The sequence below is a fragment of the Saimiri boliviensis genome, chromosome 10, assembly GCF_048565385.1.
Source record: "Saimiri boliviensis isolate mSaiBol1 chromosome 10, mSaiBol1.pri, whole genome shotgun sequence".
Lineage (NCBI taxonomy): Eukaryota > Metazoa > Chordata > Mammalia > Primates > Cebidae > Saimiri > Saimiri boliviensis.
Window position 1 is genome coordinate 88,306,529 of NC_133458.1, and position 20,982 is coordinate 88,327,510.

Sequence of the window (20,982 nt, forward strand, 5' to 3'; positions counted from 1 at the left end):
TATTTATTTATTTATTTATTTATCTATCTATCTATCTATTCGAGATGGGTTCTTACTCTGTCACCCAGGCTAGAGTGCTGAGTGCAATTGTGCAATCTGAGTTCATTGCCACCTCCACTTCCTGGGTTCAAGCAATTCTTGTGCCCCAGCCACCGAGTAGCTGTCATTACAGGTGTGTGCCACCATGCCTGGCTAACTTTTGTATTGTTAGTAGAGACAGGAGTTTGCCATGTCAGCCAGGCTGGTCTTGCAGTCCTGGCCTCAGGTGATCTGCCTGCATTGGCTTCCCAAAGTGCTGGGATTGTAGGCATTAGCCACCATGCCCAGCCACTACTCTATTCCTTAATCTTGTGGTAGTCACAAGAGTTTTGCCTACTTTGTTAAAATTTATTAGGCTGTACACACATGATTTTTTTTTCCCCATTTTTCGGCATACGTGTTTCGATTCCAAAAGTTTGTTAAAAAACCCAGCATTTGTGTTGTGAACACGTTTACATAAAATTATACGATTTATGCATGTAAAACATTTTATGAAAGAAACAATCAACCCCGTATACACTGATGATACACAGCTATGTTTAAGTTACAGTAATAAATGAAAAATAAAATTACAAAATATACTGTGATTTTATTTTTAGTAAAAGCAAATCTGGATCATGTAAGTAATTGCATGTTCATTACTAAAAGTTTGAAAAATATAGAAATACATTAAAATGTTTAGAATATACTCATTGCTATTTTTGAGTGATCATAGGTTTTTAAATGTGTCTGAGTCTGTGAGTCAGGATACATATGCTTAATCCAAATTTTAATATTCCTCTACAGTTTGTATTTTTAGTAGAGACAGGGGTTTACCATGTTGGCCAGGCTGGTCTTGAACTCCTGGCCTCAGGTGATCTGCCTGTGTTGGCCTCTCAAAGTGAAAGAAACAGAATCTGTTTAGTAGCTATAAAAGGTTTTATTTTATGAATATGCCGTTACTGATTTAACTATCTTCTAGAAGGCTCATGCTTTTTATTTTTATTTTTTTTTATTTTTATTTTTTTGCAGATTTAGACTCTTAACCATATTGCATACCTATTTCCCTTTACCATCACCAAACTGTTATTTAATTAAATAAATATTTTTTTCCCTGGAGATGGAATTTTGCTCTTGTCACCCAGGCTGGAGTGCAGTGGCATGATCTCAGCTCACCGCAACGTCTGCCTCCCAGGTTCGAGTGCTTCTCCTGCCTTAGCCTCCCGATTAGCTGGGACTGCAGGCATACCACCACACCAAGCAAATTTTTCTGTTTTTAATAGAGTCAGGGTTTCACTGTGTTGGCCAGGCTGTTCTCAAACTCCTGGCCTCAGGTGATCCACCCACCTCGGCCTCCCAAAGTGCTGGGATGACAGTTGTGAGCCACTGCTCCTAGCCCAAAATTATTATTGGGGAAAAAAAATGGCCAGGTGTAGTGGCTCATGCCTGTAATCCTAGCACTTGGGAGACTGAGGCGGGAGGTTCATGAGGTCAAGAGATTGACACTATCCTGGCCAACGTGGTGAAACCCCGTCTCTACTAAAAATACAAAAATTCGTTGGGTGTGGTGGCATGTGCCTATAGTACTAGCTACTAGGGAGGCAGAGGTAGGAGAATCACTTGAATCTGGGTGATGGATCTTGCTGTGAGTACAGATCACACCACTGCACTCTGGCCTGGCGACAGAGCAAGACTCTATCTCAAACAAAACAAAAACAACAAAACCACATGTGCAAGACTACTATTGTGACATATTGACTTAAATTTTTACACATGTAAAAATCATGGACTCACATTATCTCTTTCTTAAAAATAACCACAAAAGACCAGGGCTGCCTATATTTTGGCCATGACTTATATTCTTACAAATATTGTGAGTATTGTCATTATGAATAAATTAGTCAATGCAAACAAATGAGTGAGTCCTGAGGTGCTCACCAGGCCGGGAGTGGCACTAGGCTATGTGTGTATTTTATCCCATTAATAAGTAGTAGCGGCATCTTCGGTAGGTAGGGCAAAAACGAAGTTAGATATAGGCAGAAAGCAAGTGTTAAGGTTTGAGAATATAATTGTAAGCAGTAGTAATTTCATCTTTTTTCCCTTTGTTTTCTAAGTGAACTGTAGTTCTAAGTCAGGAAGGTAGATCAGTGATCACTGTCCTGGTGTGCATTTTAAATTATAAAATTACCTAGTGATTAAGTATTTTCAGTTTAGTTGCAATTAGATAAATGTAAGTTATTGTATTTCATAAGAGGTTCTTTCTGTGCACAGTTCTGGTATGTATGAATTTCAGTTACTAAGGTTTGGTTAAATAACGCTAGTGCCCCGACAACACGCTTCAAATTTCAAATACCGTGGTATTTTAACTCTGAGTGATTGCATAAAGCACGTACTTCATTACTAACTCTTCAGCCGACAAAAATCACTGCCTAAGTAACAGATGTGCATCATGATCAGTGACAGTCATGTCACATTTTTCTGATTCTGTCAGTGATCAGCCACTGTGCTGCTTTTATTCACTTCGCACATAGGCAGCTAAGCTTGTAGTTCTATGATGAACCTACATGACATTTTTCAGTAGTTAATGGACAGAAGGAATTAGTCACAAAGTTGGAAGTGTAGCAAAGAAATGAAAATTGATAATGCTAGAAAGCAAAAATGGAATCAAACATAGGTGAGCGTTACAGAGGAGAGCTGACTGACAGTGACAACCGTGCACTGTTTGAGAGTCTGGTTTACAGCCAGGGGAATTTAGTGAAGATAAACTTAGGAATATAAATGAGAACAGTGGTTTTGACAAAAAGGATGAAGATGTACCAGAGGAAGTAATGCCAGCAAAAACAAACATTAAAAATTAACCCCCAAAACATCAAAAACTGACTTCTTATTAAAGAGACTTAGAAGAAATTTCATGACATCGAATGCTTAAAGGATAAAATGTTGACAGCCAATCCAAATTCAAAGGGAGTATGAGTTTGTCAAGGCAGAGAAAAGATGCTTGTTCTGTACCTTAAGTAGTGAGATGAGGAGGAGGCAAGTGCTATTCAAATAACCTAAGTTTTCTGCCAAGAAAACTCTTTGGTGTTTTAAAATGCAGTCGACCAAATACTGGTTGATGAATATTTGCATCTCCCTATATGTTTATAATCAACAGTGAGAAGTTTTAATGTTTTGAAAAAAATTTGTAAAGGTCATTGCCCCATCATAGGTTTCTCCCATTGATCATTCGGATTGCATAGTGTAATTAATTTTAGCTGTTGTAGTCATTTTGATTATTTTGTACTCTTCTGCAAAGCCAAGACTACCTGTGTTCAGTTTTTGCACTAATTTTTTAGAAACCTACTTAAAATACGTGATGAAGTTAGTGGCTTTAAAAAAAATGATTTGAAGTACTCATATCCTTTCTCTATCAAAAGAGGGGACTACAAATTTAATCAATTATTAGTTTTTTAATCTTTTTTTTTAGGTAGAATTTTGCTGTTGTTGCCCAGGCTGGAGTGCAGTGACATGATCTTGACTCACTGCAACCTCTACCTCCCAGGTTCAAGTGATTCTCCTGCCTCAGCCTCCAAGTAGCTAGGATTACAGGCATGTACCACCATGCCTGGCTAATTTTGTATTTTAAGTAGATACAGAGTTTCATGATGTTGGTCAGGCTGGTCTTGAACTTCTGACCTCAGGTGTTCCATCTGCCTCGGCCTCCCAAAGTGCTGGAATTATAGGTGTGAACCACCATGCCCACCCTAATCTATTCTTTTTAGTTGTAAAATGACAGGCCTTTCTGAACAGCTGTTTGGAAGTTAGGAATTTTAATTTTGTGTTAACAAATACAAAGAGATCGCATTAAAAATAGAACAAATCTGAGGGCAACAGGGTCCACATTAGTTAAAAAAATTAGTCTTGTTCCCTCAGAAACTTTACATAGAAGACAGAATATGAAAACATCCAACTTCAACTATGCCATGTACAAGTAATAGAACTCAAAGCCATAAAGTTTGTGTTTCCTGGTCATGGAGTTACCACAGAGCTAGGAGTTCTCTTGAAATTATTTTCTCACCCAAGCAATAACGTGAGAGTGTCTGATAACTGAAATCTCATTTATCCTAAGGCTTTTCAATTGAATGTTATCCAGGTCCATTACACAGTAGAAGCCATTCAACATCTGTGTACTTCCTGGCCACTTCAGCTGCGAGAGTCAATTGTGAGATTATTGGAGACTTTCTACATATTAATGTTCTTTGGGTAATGTACGATGATGGAGCATATAAACCTAGCTGTGATCAGGTGGCTGCCAGTCTGTCTGTGTTTAAAGTAGGCAAGAGTCTCAAAACTCATCTGTTTTAAACACAGAAGACTTGCTATGATTTTCTTTGATACTAAAACTGCACATATAGCAAAAATGAAAAGGCTGAAATCTTCAAAGATTAAATCACCCTAAGGAAGTTCCCTACCAGTATTGGTGTTGGTCTTGTCATGCACAAAATTTAGGCAGGTTGCTGTCATTTATAGACACTGCTGTGATGTACTTATCACATGCAGTTAAACTACATTTCAAGAAAAGTTTGTTACAGAAATGGCACCTACATCCTTGGAAATGTTTTTATATTGCTTTATGCTATCTTCTGGTTATCAGCAGCTCATACTTATTTTTTCTGTTGAGATAAAGTTTATGTAACATAAAATGAACTATTTTAAGTATGTAATTCAGTAGCATTCTGTATGTTCACAGTGTTGTGCAACCACCACCTTTTATCTAATGACAAATCATTTTCATCAAGCTGAAAGTAAAACCCCCTACCCCTATCCATTAAACAGTTCTTTTTTTTTTTGAGACGGAGTTTCGCCCTTGTTACCCAGGCTGGAGTGCAATGGCGCGATCTCGGCTCACCGCAACCTCCGCCTCCTGGGCTCAGGCAATTCTCCTGCCTCAGCCTCCTGAGTAGCTGGGATTACAGGCACGTGCCACCATGCCCAGCTAATTTTTTGCACTTTTAGTAGAGATGGGGTTTTACCATGTTGACCAGGATGGTCTCAATCTCTCGACCTCGTGATCCACCCGCCTCGGCCTCCCAAAGTGCTGGGATTACAGGCTTGAGCCACCGCACCCGGCCATTAAACAGTTCTTATACCCCTCCCTCCAGCTCCTAGCAGCCACCAATCTGTATCTATGGATTTATCGGTTCCGGATATTTCACATAAATGGGGTAATACAATATATAATGTGTGGTATATTGTGACTTTTTCTTTTCATTTAGCTTGTATTTTGAAGGTTCATCCATGTTGCAGCATGTATCAGTAATATCATTTCTTTTTGTGACTAAACAGTATTCCATTGTATGGACATACCACATTTTGTTTATACAGTCATTTGATGGACATTCAGGTTGTGTCCACATTTTGGCTATTTTAGATAATGCTTTGATGGACAGAGATGTAGAAATACCAGTTTGAGTTCCTATTTTCAACTCTTCAGGTATATAATTAGGAGAGGAATTGCTGGGTCATTGGTAATTCTGTGTTTAACTTTCTGAGGAACCACGAAACTGTTTTCTACCTAGCAGCTTTTGTTTGCACTGTGAATAACAAAGGAACGTGTATTCCCATTTCTGTTACTTTCTAGGGCTGATCCCTGCCCTTTACTCAGTCTACCCCAAGAGAGATGATAGAGTGACTTCCCTGATAAAGTCTGCTCTCTTTTGTCTCCTTGGGGGTGAATTTACCCACACAACACATGTCATTCTCTCCTTTCCTCCGTGATGAAAACGTAGGGCAGGCTCCCCAGAGGAGGCCTGTTCTGGTCTCTGCTAACATAAATATTCACAGTGCAAATAAAAGCTGCTAAGTGGAAAACAGTTCTGTGGTTCCTCAGAAAGTTAAACATAGAATCACCAATGATCTCCAATTTCTCTCCTAGGTATATACCTAGAGAGTTGAAAATAGGAACTCAAACAGATATGTGTACACCTCTGTTCATCAAATCATTATTCACAATAGCCAAAAGGTAGAAACAACCCAAATGTCCATCACATGATGAATGGATAAGCAAAATGTGGTATATCCATACAGTAGAATATTGTTCAGTCATTTAAAGGAATGATTTTGCTGATATGTGCTGCAACATGGATGAACCTTGAAAATATAAGCTAAATGAAAGAAATCAGTTACAATACACTACATAGTATATATTATATATATATAGATGTACAATATGTAGTATATATTGTATATATATGTCCATTCATCCTATGATGGATAATACATGGATTATATTAATATGATGGGTGAGTGTTGCTCATTCTGGGGTTGTGGTTAGAGGCCAGTTAGGTTTTGTTCTTCAAACTGGCCTCCAGCAAAATAAATGCTAACATTTTGTCTTTCATCTGATCTTTGTTGTTGTTGGGGATTTTTTTCCCCTGCAAATTATCTGGAACTTGCATAGAGTTCAGTGTGCCATTTACTGCTTTTGTATTGTTTGGAGAATGCAAAACTGAGAATGCAAGAGATTATGATACCAAAAGAATTTGATCTGTATAGATGTGTCCTGGAATTACAGATTCACTGTCTGTCACTTACTTTTAGTGATGACAACTTGGAGAATTTACCTAATATTTGTGTTTCAATTTTCTTATCAATGAGAAGGGGGAAATCCTACTCACCTTTCTTACCTACTGTAGGGATCAGCAGAGTATCAAGGCCAGTGCATGTTAACAGCAGACAACCCCCCCAAAAAAGTAAGATTCTTTCTAATTGACCTTTTTTGTTTCTGACATTTTAATAGCTTTTCATAGTGTACACTAATGCTGTGAATTTGAATTTTAAAAACTTGACTACAGAAGCTCCAGCAGGATGCTTGTCTGCGGGAATACGGTGCAGATAGAGAAGTCAGTAAGCCTCCCATCATCAAGTAGAAAATAGGTCTCTTTACATGCTAAGCATTCATCAGCCATTATGTGATTCTTTAATCAGAGTTCCTGGCCACTTCTCCACCAAGATCGTTTCAAGCTCTGACATTTTAGAGGTGACTCTTATCTTGAGGAAAACCATTTTGAGGCAACTCTAATTCCATAAAGTTTCACTACTTCATATGGCATCATCTCTAGATTACCAGAATATATGTACAGTAAGAAATGCTCTTATCTTTTCTAATATTCTCATTTTAGGTAACTCGTCACCTTGTCAAGCTTTTTGACAGCATGGCAGACCTGCAGTTTGAAGACAGTCAGGATGTTTCTGCACACAGGGCAGTTGGAATGTACAGCAAAGAGAAGGAGTATGTCCCATTCCAAGACGAGTGTGAATGCGTGGGCCATGTAAGATTTGATTATGATGTTTTCTATGCTAGGGGAGTATTTTCAGCATACTCTTTGAAGGTTGAATTGAACAAGAAAAAGTTTCAAGTCAGGTCAAATTAGGCTCTGCCTAGTTTTGTGCTCGGAGGTTCCTTTTTACCTGTATCCACGGTGACAGAGGGCTCCTCTGCCATGTGTCCCAGTTTCTACTTATGTGGCTTTGGCACCCAGCAGGGTCTCAGAGATGCTAGGGGAATGGAACTAGACAGAAGCAGCTGTCACAGATTGAATGAGTGACCCCAGAATTAGTAGCAAATGCAACTCAGTAATTCAGTCTCCTACAAAGTGTATTCTGTTTTCACCACTGCTCAGAGAGCAGAGAAGGGTTCTAGTGAAGCAGCACCTTGCAATAAAGCATATTTTAAAGAGGCTCTGTGGTTCAGTAGTCTATTGTGAATGTTATAAATGGTGCCTCATAAATAAAGTTGATTGAGTCTAGCAAGCTGATATCTTATACTCTAATTACCATGTGCACAGAGTTAAGTTAGCATATTCTCTTCTCTCGCAGCCAAATACCTCAAAAATATTCTTAACAGTTATCCACAAGAATGACTCATTATGATTTATGAAAGCATGTCTGGTGTATTCAGATGATTTAGGGGAACTGCATCCTTTTATCATGATGCTTGTGTAGCTTGGGTTAATTCACAGAGTAACTGAATGAATAGAGCCTGTTGAACCATTTGGGTTGGGGCAGGGGTTCCTTAAAGTATTTGCAGAAACCCTTGCAACCTTATTTTACAAGGGTTTTCTTTACTCCCTTTTGTTGCCTTTTAATATTGTACCAGAAAACCTGCCAAATGAAGGAGAAGCAGATGGCGGAATACTTTGATTAAAATATATTTTTTGATCTCTTGGGCTTTTTAGGATATTATTATAATGATTAGAAAAAGTTGCCATAAACTATCTTGACAAAAGTATGCTGCTGTCTGCTCCCTCCCAGCAAGCTGCTCACTGACTGGCATGATGCCTAGAGGGGGCCAGTCCAGTTGATGGATGTGGTTGTCACTAGCTGGAATCCTTGCTATTGAAAGTTTTTATGGTGCTCTAATTTATTCTGTATAAGCAACTTATGCTAGAGACTTGTAAACATATACAAATTCACCCTCTAATTGCCTTTGTTTTATAAAAAGATGCTTTTAATTTGGTCTTTTTTTCTATTTTTGTAATCTTTTAATTGGCTTCTCCCGATTTAGTCCATTTGTATGTTCTTCAGCAAGCGTAGAATACCTACTATGCATCAGATGCTAGGTGAGGCTTTTGGGAGTTCAGAAATGAACAATATATGGCCCTTGTCTTCGAGGAGCTCTTGGGCCCAATGACAAAATGTATATGTACATGATTAGTGATAATAGAGGTAGCAATTGTTGTTACAGGGTGTTGGTTGAGAAGTACCAAAAAGGGACGGATCCAGCAAGTACCTCATTAGAGCTTAGTTCTCAAAGCATACTGAGTTAGGTTGCCACTGTTGGCACAGCCACCTGTACAGGAGCTGATATATTGACTTATATGTGTGTTTGGTCTTCCCAAATGGACTGCAAGTTTCTTGAGAACAGGTGGCCGTGCGGAGGACATGGATCCCAGGGCATCCAGGAGACACACAATAATGGCTGAATTAATGAGGGAACTTTTTGTTTGTTGACATTAGGAGTTACCCTTCGTTATTAAGGGTTAGAACAAAACAACCTGATCTAATTCAATTAAACTGAACTCATGCCTGTTGACAAACTGCAGTTGTGAAGCAAGAGAGAAGCCTGTAATAAGAGATACTGAGGTCATTGCCAGGGCAGTGTTTTCTTTTTCTTTCAAGAGAGGAGATTGTCAGCTCATTAACCACTTACCACTCTGTCCCAATTCTCCAGAGGGTCTAGGAATGCTGCTGCTCTCTTCACAGGAGTGTAGGGAAAAATCAGTTGTATCATCTTCAGAATCTCATGTGATCCTTGGTGTTTATTTAAGATAGTCACTTTTTATTGCTATGGTCAATTATTGGCAAATAGTATATGTATCCTTTTAGTTATATGCTATCCCAAGGAAACAAATGTCTGGATTAATATAACAAAATACATTTGAACAGGACGGAAAACTTGCTAAGGTATGTTTGTGGGAGCAAACTAAACTTGAATTTAAAAAAATAGATTAATTTTTACAAGTCAGCAGTTGTCCTATCTCTCATAGTCTTCTGTGGCCCAATTTCTGACAAGTGTGAAGATTAGAACCAGTAGGGAGTATAATTAAGATACTGGCTGAAAACATTTTATCTTAAAACTATGAACTATGAAGATTTTTGGGAATTTTCAGTGGATTTAAACATGAATAGAAAAAATTTTTAAATTGAATTTTCATTCTCAAGAATATGACTCATACTTCTATTAAGTATCTGTGACATTTGGTTTCTGAAAACACTGTGTGTTACCTGAGGGGAATTTTGGTCTGGAACCTCCTTGCCTTCAAAGCTGAGAAATGAATCATGGAGAACCCCTTTTCTGTTTAGGCTGTGGAAGTCGTTAGCCAGCTGGTAGGTAAAGTAAGATGAGCATTATTCCTGGGAGAAGGCAGCTTCATGTAGGAGAAGGATTTCACCACTTAGTTGTTCACTTTAAATTTTCTACCTGGGTTTAAAATGAATCCACCTGTCTGACCCTCTGCATAGCCTTAGAGCTGGTAGGAGGATGAAATTTTCCTTCCATAGTTAAGCCTGTATTATGGTACAATGTTTCAACTTGCTTCCAAAGGTGGAAACATGGCTTCTGCAACTTGAAGAGACTATGCAAGAAACAGTGCGGCTTTCTATCACTGAAGCCCTAGTGGCCTATGAGGAAAAGCATAGGGAACTGTGGATTTTTGATTTCCCGGCTCAAGTTGCACTAACCAGCTCACAAATATGGTGGACCACAGATGTCGGAATAGCCTTCAGTAGACTGGAAGAAGGCTACGAAACAGCCCTAAAGGATTTCCATAAAAAGCAGGTATTTTATAGATTTGTGACTTTGAGACATAAAGGAACTTCAAGACGTCAGCTTGCCTCATTCATTTTTTTAGTCATTCATTTGTAGAGTGTCTTCTGTGTGCAAAATACTATGCTGGGAAGATTTTGGCAATCAGTCGTTAAATCATTTTTTACCTTTGTGATATCCTTCTAATTTTCTATATGGGTTTTTTTTAAGTCCACATGTCTATTATCTTGTAAGGCTCTAGTATAGGGCTATCCTAGATACTGTACATATTTATTTTCCTCTGTGTAAGACTCTCCGACTAGGCTGATCATGTATTTGTTAGAAAATATGAGCATGATTTGCATTATTCAAAATGGCGGAGGGTGGCTCGGCAAAAGCAGATAGTTTTGTGGGCTTTGGTTTTCTGTTAATTATGAATTACAGATGAGAACTTGGAAAATAATCTATTTTGAATTCTGTTTTATTGAGGCCAGTTACCCTGTGACTTTTCCTTAAGTCTTTCATCTGAGTCTGTGCTGTGAGCTCTATAACAGTTCAAATATATAGTATCTTTTTGGACTTACAGATTCAGAATGTATTAGGCTTGAAAAGGAAATAAGTATTACTTTTTCTGGTTTTCAGTGGATAAAATCTGAATCCAGAAATATGAAGTGACATTCCCAATGTTGCATACTTTATAAGTTAACCTGATAGGATTGTGAGTTAGAGTGCTTCCCAATGCTCCTCATTGCCCTTTTCTGCCTTAGCAATGCTTTTACTTCAATACCTTAAGAATAAAATAGCGACTGATCCTTGCATTCTTAAACACATTTGAAGATTCAAGTGTGGGTTATTCCTTTTAATTTTACTATTTCAATCTTGGATAGAGACTACCCAACTTAGGCTACTAAAGAAGTTTTTGTACCACTTACTTTTGGAGAAAAATTCTAGATTTTATACTCTCAGGAAGATAAGGTAATTGTTTCTATTTAGTAGGCTTGAAGTTATAGGATGCGATTTAAAGAAGTGGCTGGTTTCTTCCTAGGGTGCCATCTTTGCAATTCTAGTAGCTGCCACTTGGATTCTGAAGCTGAGTAGTTAAATTTTTTTCATGGACATAAATAACTGAGATAATTAAACGCAAATAATTCTATTATGCCTTTCTTGTAAAATAGCCTTCTAGTTAATTTATTGATATTTATGCTTCTGTTATGACCATTTTCATTATGCATTTAAATAAGGACATTTAAAAATACTTAGTTAAAATAATATCATCTTTTAAATTTCAGCTATTACCAATCACTACTCAAATCTCTCTACAAGCATGTTTCTACTGATTTTACTCTTTTTCCTCTTAACTCTCCCTTATCTCCAACTTGTCACTTTTTTATTTCTAGACTATTTTATTACTTATACGATTTAATGATGTTTTATGGATATTTCTTATTTATATCAGCTTTATTTTATGATTTCTTTATTATTGTTTACTGTTAAAGATGATAAAGAAAATATAGTCACAGAAAAGTAAAAGAAGGGACATGGACATAACCTTTAACCCAGGCATCCCCAAACTACGGTCCGCGGGCCGCATGCGGCCCCCTGACGCCATTTAGCCGGCCCCCCACCGCGCTTCAGGAAGGGGCACCTCTTTCATTGGTGGTCAGTGAGAGGAGCACAGTATGTGGCGGCCCTCCAACGGTCTGAGGGGCAGTGAACTGACCCCCTGTGTAAAAAGTTTGGGGATGCCTGCTTTAAACAGTACCTATAAATTCATTTTCAGGAGAAAAATTATTAACATTTTGGCATGCGAACATCAAAAGCTTTTCTCTGTTTACTGTTTATCTTTATGAATGTATAAACATCCTTATTTATAGTTATAAACATGTATAACTATGTAGCTATATGTAAGTGTGGTGATTTACATAGTTATGTATCTGTCTATAAATAACCATTTAAGAATTCTTTTATATTCCACACATTTGATTATATTTTCACTCAATATATTCCCTGCATTTTTTCTTGTTATAAATATGCATTGTATCCACACTAAAAGTGACTGAATAGGCTACGGCCGTACCACCCTGAACGCGCCCGATCTCATCTAAAAGTGACTGAATATTATTTCTTTCTATGAATATATCAGAATTTATTTTCTTTCTTCTATTTTCTTTCAGTTTACTCTGATTGTCTAGCTTATCAGGCACTGTTCTAGGTTCTGTGGTTCTAGCAGTGATGTTCCTCTATTCAGGCACTTAGATTCTAGTTAACTATTAATAGATCTTACCTCTCTCCTCAAGAATCTTAGGATTGTTTATTCTGGTTTCCATTCCCCATTTTACATGCAGTCATTTACTGCTTATTTTTAAAAATTATCTATTAATTATGATGGCAGTGGTATTATGTTGATCTTAATTAGATTTACCAACATACTTATGTGTTTACTAATTCACAAATAAGGAATCAATTGAAAAATAAGAAATGACTTTGCTCATTTTTAACTTTTCACCTGATTCCTTATTTGTGAATTCAATTTCCTTCTTTCTGTAGAATGTATTTTAGCAGTTTGTGCAGTGATGAATTGTTACAGGAAATTTTCTCGTCCCTTGCCTTTATTTTGAATTTTTTTTCCCTTATAATTTAGCTGGGTATAGAATTCTAAGTTGAGAATTATTTTCTTTGAATACCTGAAAAATATTTTTTCCATTTATCTTATGGCTTTTATTATTGTTATTGTGAAATCTTAAGTCATTTCAATTCTTTTTCCATTATAATCTATCTGTCTTGTTTTGGGATAATTTGAAGGTTTCTTTGTTTTTGTGGTTCTTATAAAACTCTTTTCCTTGTAGCATATGACTAAGAAGAAAAAGGAATCCAGGGCTAGATTAAGTAGGCTCAAATCTCAGTTTCTACCTATTTATTAGCTGTGTGATATGGACAAGCTATTTAACTACTCTATGCCTTAGTTTCATCATCTGCAAAACATGGACAGTGGCAGTACTTGCATCATAGGCTCATTAGAAGGATTAATTAGTTAGTATATAGAAAATGCTATTTTCAGATAGTATTTTAAATAGTATTTAAACATTCTTAGCACAAAAAAAGTATATGAGGTAATGTATATGTTAAATTCCTTGATTTAGCCATTCCATGATGTATACATGTATCAAAACATCATCTTGTACCCATAAATATGCTGTTAGTTAAAATAGTATAAAATAGTTAAAATACTATTTTTAACTAAAAATATTTTTACCATTTTTAACTAAAAATAGTTAAAATACAATTTTTAACCAAAAAATAGTTTAAATGCTATTTTAAAATAGTATTTCAGTTTAAGTGCTATATAAGGTCTGGCTATTGCTGCTGTTGTTAATGCTATGACAATAATGACAATGGTGTCCAATGTGATACACAACTCATTTGCTAGGTTTTTATCAGTAATTTATAATAAAAATTTTCAGACATACAGAAAAGCTGAATTTTGTAACATGTATGCCTACCACTTAGATTCTACAATTAATATCTTGTTTTATTTTCATCATCACTTGTTGTTTATCAAAACCTATAATCATCCATCGATTCATTTTATATCTATGAATCACTTCAGAGGAAGTTGCAGATACCATTACCCCTAAATTTTTCATTTTTGTAAATTTAAATTTTAACTGAAAAGTAAATACAGTGTGTGTTTATGGATACAACATGATGTTTTGATATATGTATACATCATGGAATGGCTAAATGAAGGTATGTAACATATACATTACCTCACATACTTTTTTTGTGGTAAAAATGTTTAAAAGCTACTTTATTAGCACTTTTCAAAAATGTACTATATTGTTACTAACTGAGGTCACCATGATGTACAGTAAACCCCTTGAACTTACTCTGCTCAACTAAAATTTTGTATCCTTTGACTAATATCTCTCCAAAACACCCCACCCCTCAGCCTGTGGTAACCAAAGTTTGACTTTTTCATTTAAATTTTTAAAAATTTTATTTGCATAACTATATGAGGTACAGTTATGCAAATACATAACTGTATTTGCTACCTGCTTTGATTTTGTAATGGTGAATTCAGGGCTTTTAGAGTATTCGTCAGCTGAACAATGTATACTGTGTCCATTAATTTCTCATCATTCACCCTTAACACCCCTAATGATTTCCAGTCTCCGTTGTCTATATTCCACACTCAATATCCATGTGTATACATCATTTAGCTCCCACTTGTGAGAACATGTGATATTTGCATGTGTCTTACTTGCTTCTCTTAAGATAATGACCATCCATGTTGCTACAAAAGACTTAATTTTATTCTTTTTTGTGATGGAGTAGTAGTAGTCCATTGTGTATGTATATCACATTTTCTTTTTCCATTTATCCATCCATGGCCACTTAGGTTGATTGCACAACTTTGCTGTGGTGAATAGTGTTGCAGTAAACATAGGAGTGCAGATACCTTGTTGATGCAATGACTCATTTTCCTTTCAGTAGATACTTAGTAGTGGGATTGCTGGATCAAATGGTAGTTCTGTTATTAGTTCTTTTGACAGATCTCCATACCATTTTCCATAGAAGTTGTACTAATTTATATGTTCACCAGGAGTGTTTAAGAGTCCTCTTTTTTCTGTATCCTCACCAATATCCGTGTTGTTGGTGGTAGTGGTCTTCTTAATAGCCCATCTGAGTTTTATAATATCTCACTGTGGTTTTAATTTGCATTTCCCTGATAATTAGTGATGAGCATTTTTTGTATGTCCATTGGTTGTTGTATATCTTCTTTTGAAGAATATATATTTATGGAGTTTGACATTTTGATATTCCACATAGAAGTGAGATCATGCACTGTTTTTCTGTGCCTGCCATTTCAATTTCAATTGACATAATGTCCTTCTGGTCACAAATGACAGGATTTTCTTTTTTTAAAAAAGGCTGAATAGTATTTCATTGTGTATATATACCGCATTTTCTTTCTTCATCCATTGATGGACACTTAGGTTGATTCCATAACTTGGCTACTCTGAATAATGCTGCAGTTCACAAAGGAATACGGATATCTCTTCAACAGACTGATTTCAGTTATCTGGTATATATCTCCATGAGTCAGGTTGCTGAATCATATGGTAATACTATTTTTAATTTTTTGAGGAAACATTCTATTTTTCATAATGACTGTACTAACATTTCCATCAACAGTGTACAGGGATTCCCTTTTTAAACACTTAAATTTACATACCCAATTTATCAGTTTAATTTCAGCTATATCCCATTTTCTCAAAGTTTTCCTTTGGCTTCTTTAAAAATCAGTTTTTTGATGACCTATCTTTTCATTGTGGTTTCTATTCTTTAATCTCATTAATTATTTTAAAGAGATATTTAATAGTTTTACTTACATTGTTCTAGCTCTAGTTGTGCGGCTGAATCTACTATTAAATTTGATTTGTTTTTTAATGTTCATTTTTCAAGATTGTTTCTTCCCTAAGTGGAGCAAATGTTCCTACAGTGTATTCCGCCCTCTGCATCGCCGCCCCCACCCCGCCCCACCAACCTGACACCATGTCTTCCAGGTCTCTAGAGGCCTTGTAAGTTCTGGATGATGATGATGATGATGATGATGATGATTATGATGAAGACAGTCTTGTTCTTTCTCCCAGGCTGGAGTTTAGTGGATTGATCATGGCTCACTGCAGCCTCAAAATCCTGGGCTCAAGGAAATCTCCAATCTCCTATTTCAGAGCAGCTAGGACCACAGGTGCATACTACCACACACAGCTAATTTTTGTTTGGTTCTTGTAGAGAGGTGGTCTAACTATGTTGACCAGGCTGGTTTTGAACTCCTGGCCTGAAGCGATCCTCCCACCCCTGCCTTTCAAAGTGCTAGGATTACAGGCATGAGCCACTATATCTGCCCAGTTGTAGATTAATTTTGCAGTTACTAAGTTTAGGATTTTCTGATCACGTTGGTAGGGTTAAAATTCGGATGCCACAGCTTCACACGGTATAAATGTGAGGTTTTGATTAGTTTTAAGGGATTTTTTTTTAAGCTTTCATGTTGCTCGTTGAGCTGATAGGGAGAGTTTTCCTAGAATTGTAACACTTTCAGTATCTCAGCTTTATGTTCAACGTCTCTGTTCCAACTTTCTGCCTTGCTCAAGGGAGTATGAGAGGCACAACTGAAATGGGAACATTTCTGTTCCCATGTGGCAGTTTAAACCTCAGCTCCAGATGTTTGGCTCTCTTTCCAGATTCTTTCAGCTGCCACGGCATTTCCTTATCCACTTCATCATACCTCGCTGCTTTGAGGCTCACTCCTGTTGTCAGGAAGGTATCAATCTCCTGTCTGTCTCTCTTCCTCTTCCTCTTTCTCTTCTCTCTCTCTCCTTCTTCCCCTCCCTCCCTCTCACTCTCCCTTTTCTATCTCTCTCTTATCCCTTTCCACCTTTCTCATGTTTGGCTATATACTTTATATTTAGGTATGTTCTGTTTTATTTAATATTTCTCTGTGTTAATAAACAAATTGCCCATGTTCATTTAAATCAGTATGTTGCAAACCCACCTATTAGGATTATTATTGTTGGTAATACTGGCTACTTCGGTTGCTTTTTCATTTCTGGCTGTCAATACTGTAACGAACAGCTTTGTATAGACAGGCTGCATGGATTTTTTTATTTCTTCAGGATAAATTTTCAGATGTAAAATTGCTAGATCAAAGCCTTTGCAAGATAGTGCCAAGTTTACCTTCCCGATAGTGTATAAGAAGTGTCCACTCCTTCCCCTGTCAGCAACATTGGGTTGGTTCTTTTTTTTCCTTCCCATTCTTAAAAAGTTCTTCGTATCCTTATTCAACTAATTAATGGAATTTAGTATTCTTCTCTTAGAATCTTTTAAAAGTTTTCTACTCTGTTCAGGAGTTACATAGTGCTTCTTTTCTCATGTTGGATGAGACGTAAAGAAAGGGGATGGTTTGTGAAGAAAGTGTTTATCCTTGTAATTATAAAACACTTCTGCATGAATTGAAATGTTTGACAGACCAGACAGATGCCTTTACTAGTGTTTCAGTCTTCTGACTGGCACTAATGTATATTAGAGAAGCTACCATTTGAATTCTACTAAAGCTGTGGTTTGGATCATGAGAAATGTTGGCATCTAAGTTGAAACCTTTTTAGTTTTCTTCCTTTCAGAGTGAATGTAACCATCTGGTGGAGTGTGCTTTTAATTAAAATTATTCTTGGTAATACTGTGAGCAGTTTTTTATATGGCTTTAGTCATCTAAAATAGCTTAATTTTAAAACTGATATCAGAGTTGTGTATAATTGATGATTATAAGTAATTCCTTTCCTTGGTTCTCCCAAATTTTAGTGAGATAAATAAATCAAGATCATAATTTTAAACTCTATTTTTCCCTGGATCTGTGGTGATCGCATATTAGTATTGGGATTAAAGGCAAAAATACTGCATTTTGAATATGTATCACTGCCTTGTCAGAGTCTTTGAGAAAGTGGCAAGTGTGATTAATTTCTTGGATTTGAAGGTTCCTTGGTGAAAGTGTTTTGTTTTGGAGGCTTGGGATATGGTAAGGAAGTTTCTCCACTCCTCTTTTATTATTGAGCTGTGCGGAAATCATCAAAAGAGAGATAGAAGTGTTTTAAACTTAAAAAGTTAAATTTGTAATGTTCAGGGACATTACCCAGCGACTTTTGATAAAAGCTCATGATAAATAATATAAAACTTTACTCATTAATCATCCTTCCTTTCCCAACAAAGACTCAGAAATGCCAGTATTCATGTAAGAAAGAGATCCTCATTTTGCCACTTACAGCCAATTTTTGGCCTCCCTTTTAGTTGCTAACTAAGAAATTCTTTTAAAAAATTTAGATACAATATTGGTAGCATTCTTACCTTGTTTCAACCCTATTACCTGAATAGAGAAGCCTGCCAAGCCTGGAGCTACCAAGTGTATATTGGACACAAGCATTTTTTTGACTTTATATAACAATGTGATCTGATAGCCTATGCTTTATAATCTAGCAGTAACTCACAAGATCATGAGTAGAGCACATACTCTCTACCGTCCCTCTCATCAAAGATTACATTGAATGACAGATAAGGTATATGAAAAGAATCATATTGTTCCTAGAAATACAGGAACAGATGATTTGAGGAATGCCAGGAATATACGAAACTGAGTTGATAGCTAACTAAGAACAGAGAAAATTAGCCCAAAACTATAAAAAGAGGAAGCTATTGCAATGGTAAGCCTATTTTCACCCAGCAAATTTTCAGATAAATTATGAACTCATCTTAAATAAAAAGATGTGGAGTTTATGATTAGTGATAAGGATTAAATCTAGAAGAAAGGGACGACTGGAGCCTCTTCTTTCCTATATATCCTAAGAGGCTATTAGTGAAGGTGTTTGTCCCTAGTACAAAGCCCTGAGAAATGCTTTGCAAGCAAAGTGAGCCACTTATAGAGGGCTTTTCTCATGAGTAAGAAATTCTTTGACTGAAGAGCAGGAGTTGGCCTACTTTTTGGGGGAAGAATCAGGTAGTAATTATTTTTGTCTTTGTAAGCCACATAGTCTCTTCTGCATGCACATGTCTATCTTGTGATTGAAAAGAAGCTGTTGGTAATTTGTAAGTGAATAGGTATAGCTGGATTCTAATAAAACTGTGTTTCTAAAAACGGGTGGTGGGCTGAATTTGGTTCATGACCTATAGTTTACCACCTCTGCTTCAGAGAAAGACGACGACCAAATCCTAAAGTAACTGAGGATCCCCACAGTGAGATATGGAGGTAAGAGAAAGAAGGATTTGTCACCCATATATTGCCGTTTTATTTCAATATGATCCATTAACACGAGAGTTGGTTCTTTGAAAAGACCAATAATACAAATTTTTGCAGTTTGGAGAAGAAATAAAAAAACGTACAATAAAGGGATAGGGAAAAAACCTAATGCCTGTAAGTAATAGATTTGAAAATGACTGTAAAAGTATGTGATTTTTTTGTTTTTTTGCTAATAAGTCAAAAATGTAAAGGGATGATTCTCTCTGAATACTTTTTCTAGAATTTATTCAAAATAATTTAGAAAACTCAAGTAGACCATTAACCATGGAAATAATTGAAATGGTAATTATGGTAGTCAAAGATGGGCACTCCTTCCTAAATAGGACCCTGTTTCAATGATTTTATCATGGGAAAGATAAACACTGTGTTACATCAGTTGTTCTGGAATCTCAACAGAAATGTAAGGATTTTCTACTCCTTCTGTAAAGTTCTAATATACTTGATTAAAAAACCACACAATGATAAAATACAAAAGAGAATTCTTTTGGCAAAGGTCCTAAGTTAGCATATCTTTTTTGACTGTGTGGATTTTTTTTTTTACTTAACCTTGGCAGACAGTTCTTAAGGGTTTTTCATTTCTGTACATCTTGTGAACAGAGGTAATGACTGCTCTTTGTTCTAGATTATATTTTCAAGGATTTTTTTTCTATTTTTCAAGGATATTTTTATTGTGAACATTCTTGAAAATAGAGATAGTATCTCTCTCCAGAGCAAAGGGCATGTTGACTTATTATTTCGTATAATAAAAAATAATACCTCTTTCTTGGCCAAATGTCAGGCATGCTGTTTTTTATAAATGATTTGTGCTCCCAATCCAGAATGTTTCTCTTGTAACACAGCTCACTGCATTTGCTAACCCTCTTTGAATATCCTTTGAAAATTTGTACTCAGAGATAGTGCAAATGCTAATGTTCTAATATTACTCGTGCTACTGCTGTGAGTAATAAACTGTCCTTTATCTCTAACCCAGGAGTCTTACGTCTTCTACCAGCATCCATGACCTGTTAGTCTGCAAGTAGGATAAAATTTCAGACCCTTCACCTTTTTCAGTGAACATGTTTTTGAGATTCATCCCTGTTGTTCATGTATTTGCTGTTGTTTATTTTTGTTGCTTACTAATATTACATTGAATACATGTATCACAAGCTATCCATTCTGTTACTTGACATTTGGGTTTCCAGTTTGCTGCTATTATTTCTAAGGCTGCTTTAAATATTATTAGATAAAGTCTTTTTGTGAACATATATTTGCGTTTCTCCTGGGTAAAAACCTAAAAGTGAAATTGCTGGATCACAAAGAAAATGTATGTTTAACCATTTAAGAAACAGCCAATCAGTTCTCTCTTATACTCCTAGGGACAATGTAACAGTCAAAGGGGACATTTGTCTGTAATTTTCTTTTCCTAGGATATCTTTGCCAGGTTTTGAAATCAGGGTATGCTCCTTAGAAAGAGTTGGAAAGTGACCCATTTATATCTATTTTGTGAAAGAGTTTATGATAGACATCACTTGTGATGCATCAGGCCTGAAGTTTTCTTTGTAGAACATTTTTTATTATAAATGGATTTCTTTTATCCATATGCAGCTGTATAGTGTTTTGGGCTGCTGCTTTTGTGTCAGTTTTGGAATTTTATATTTTTCAAGATATTTGTCCATTCTTTGTAATTCAGCATGTGGCAAATTACAGACCTCGGCCAAATCTGTCCCAGTGTCGATTGTCTGTGGCTATTTTAACATCATGATGGCAGAGTGGAGTGGCTATGACAGAGACTGCATGGCCTACAAAGCCAAAAATATTTATTCTCTGGCCCTTTACAGAAAAAGGGCCACTCTTG

General features: G+C 36.3%; 1 protein-coding gene across 1 annotated transcript in view; it reads left to right on the top strand.

Moving 5' to 3' along the window:
• The window catches only part of DNAH11 (dynein axonemal heavy chain 11), a 396,587-nt gene that overhangs the window by 146,106 nt on the left and 229,499 nt on the right, over positions 1-20,982 (top strand). The window contains exons 29-30 of the mRNA XM_074379604.1: positions 7,179-7,328; positions 10,103-10,336. Coding sequence (XP_074235705.1) covers positions 7,179-7,328; positions 10,103-10,336 — 384 coding nt within the window. The remainder of the gene's footprint in view (positions 1-7,178; positions 7,329-10,102; positions 10,337-20,982) is intronic.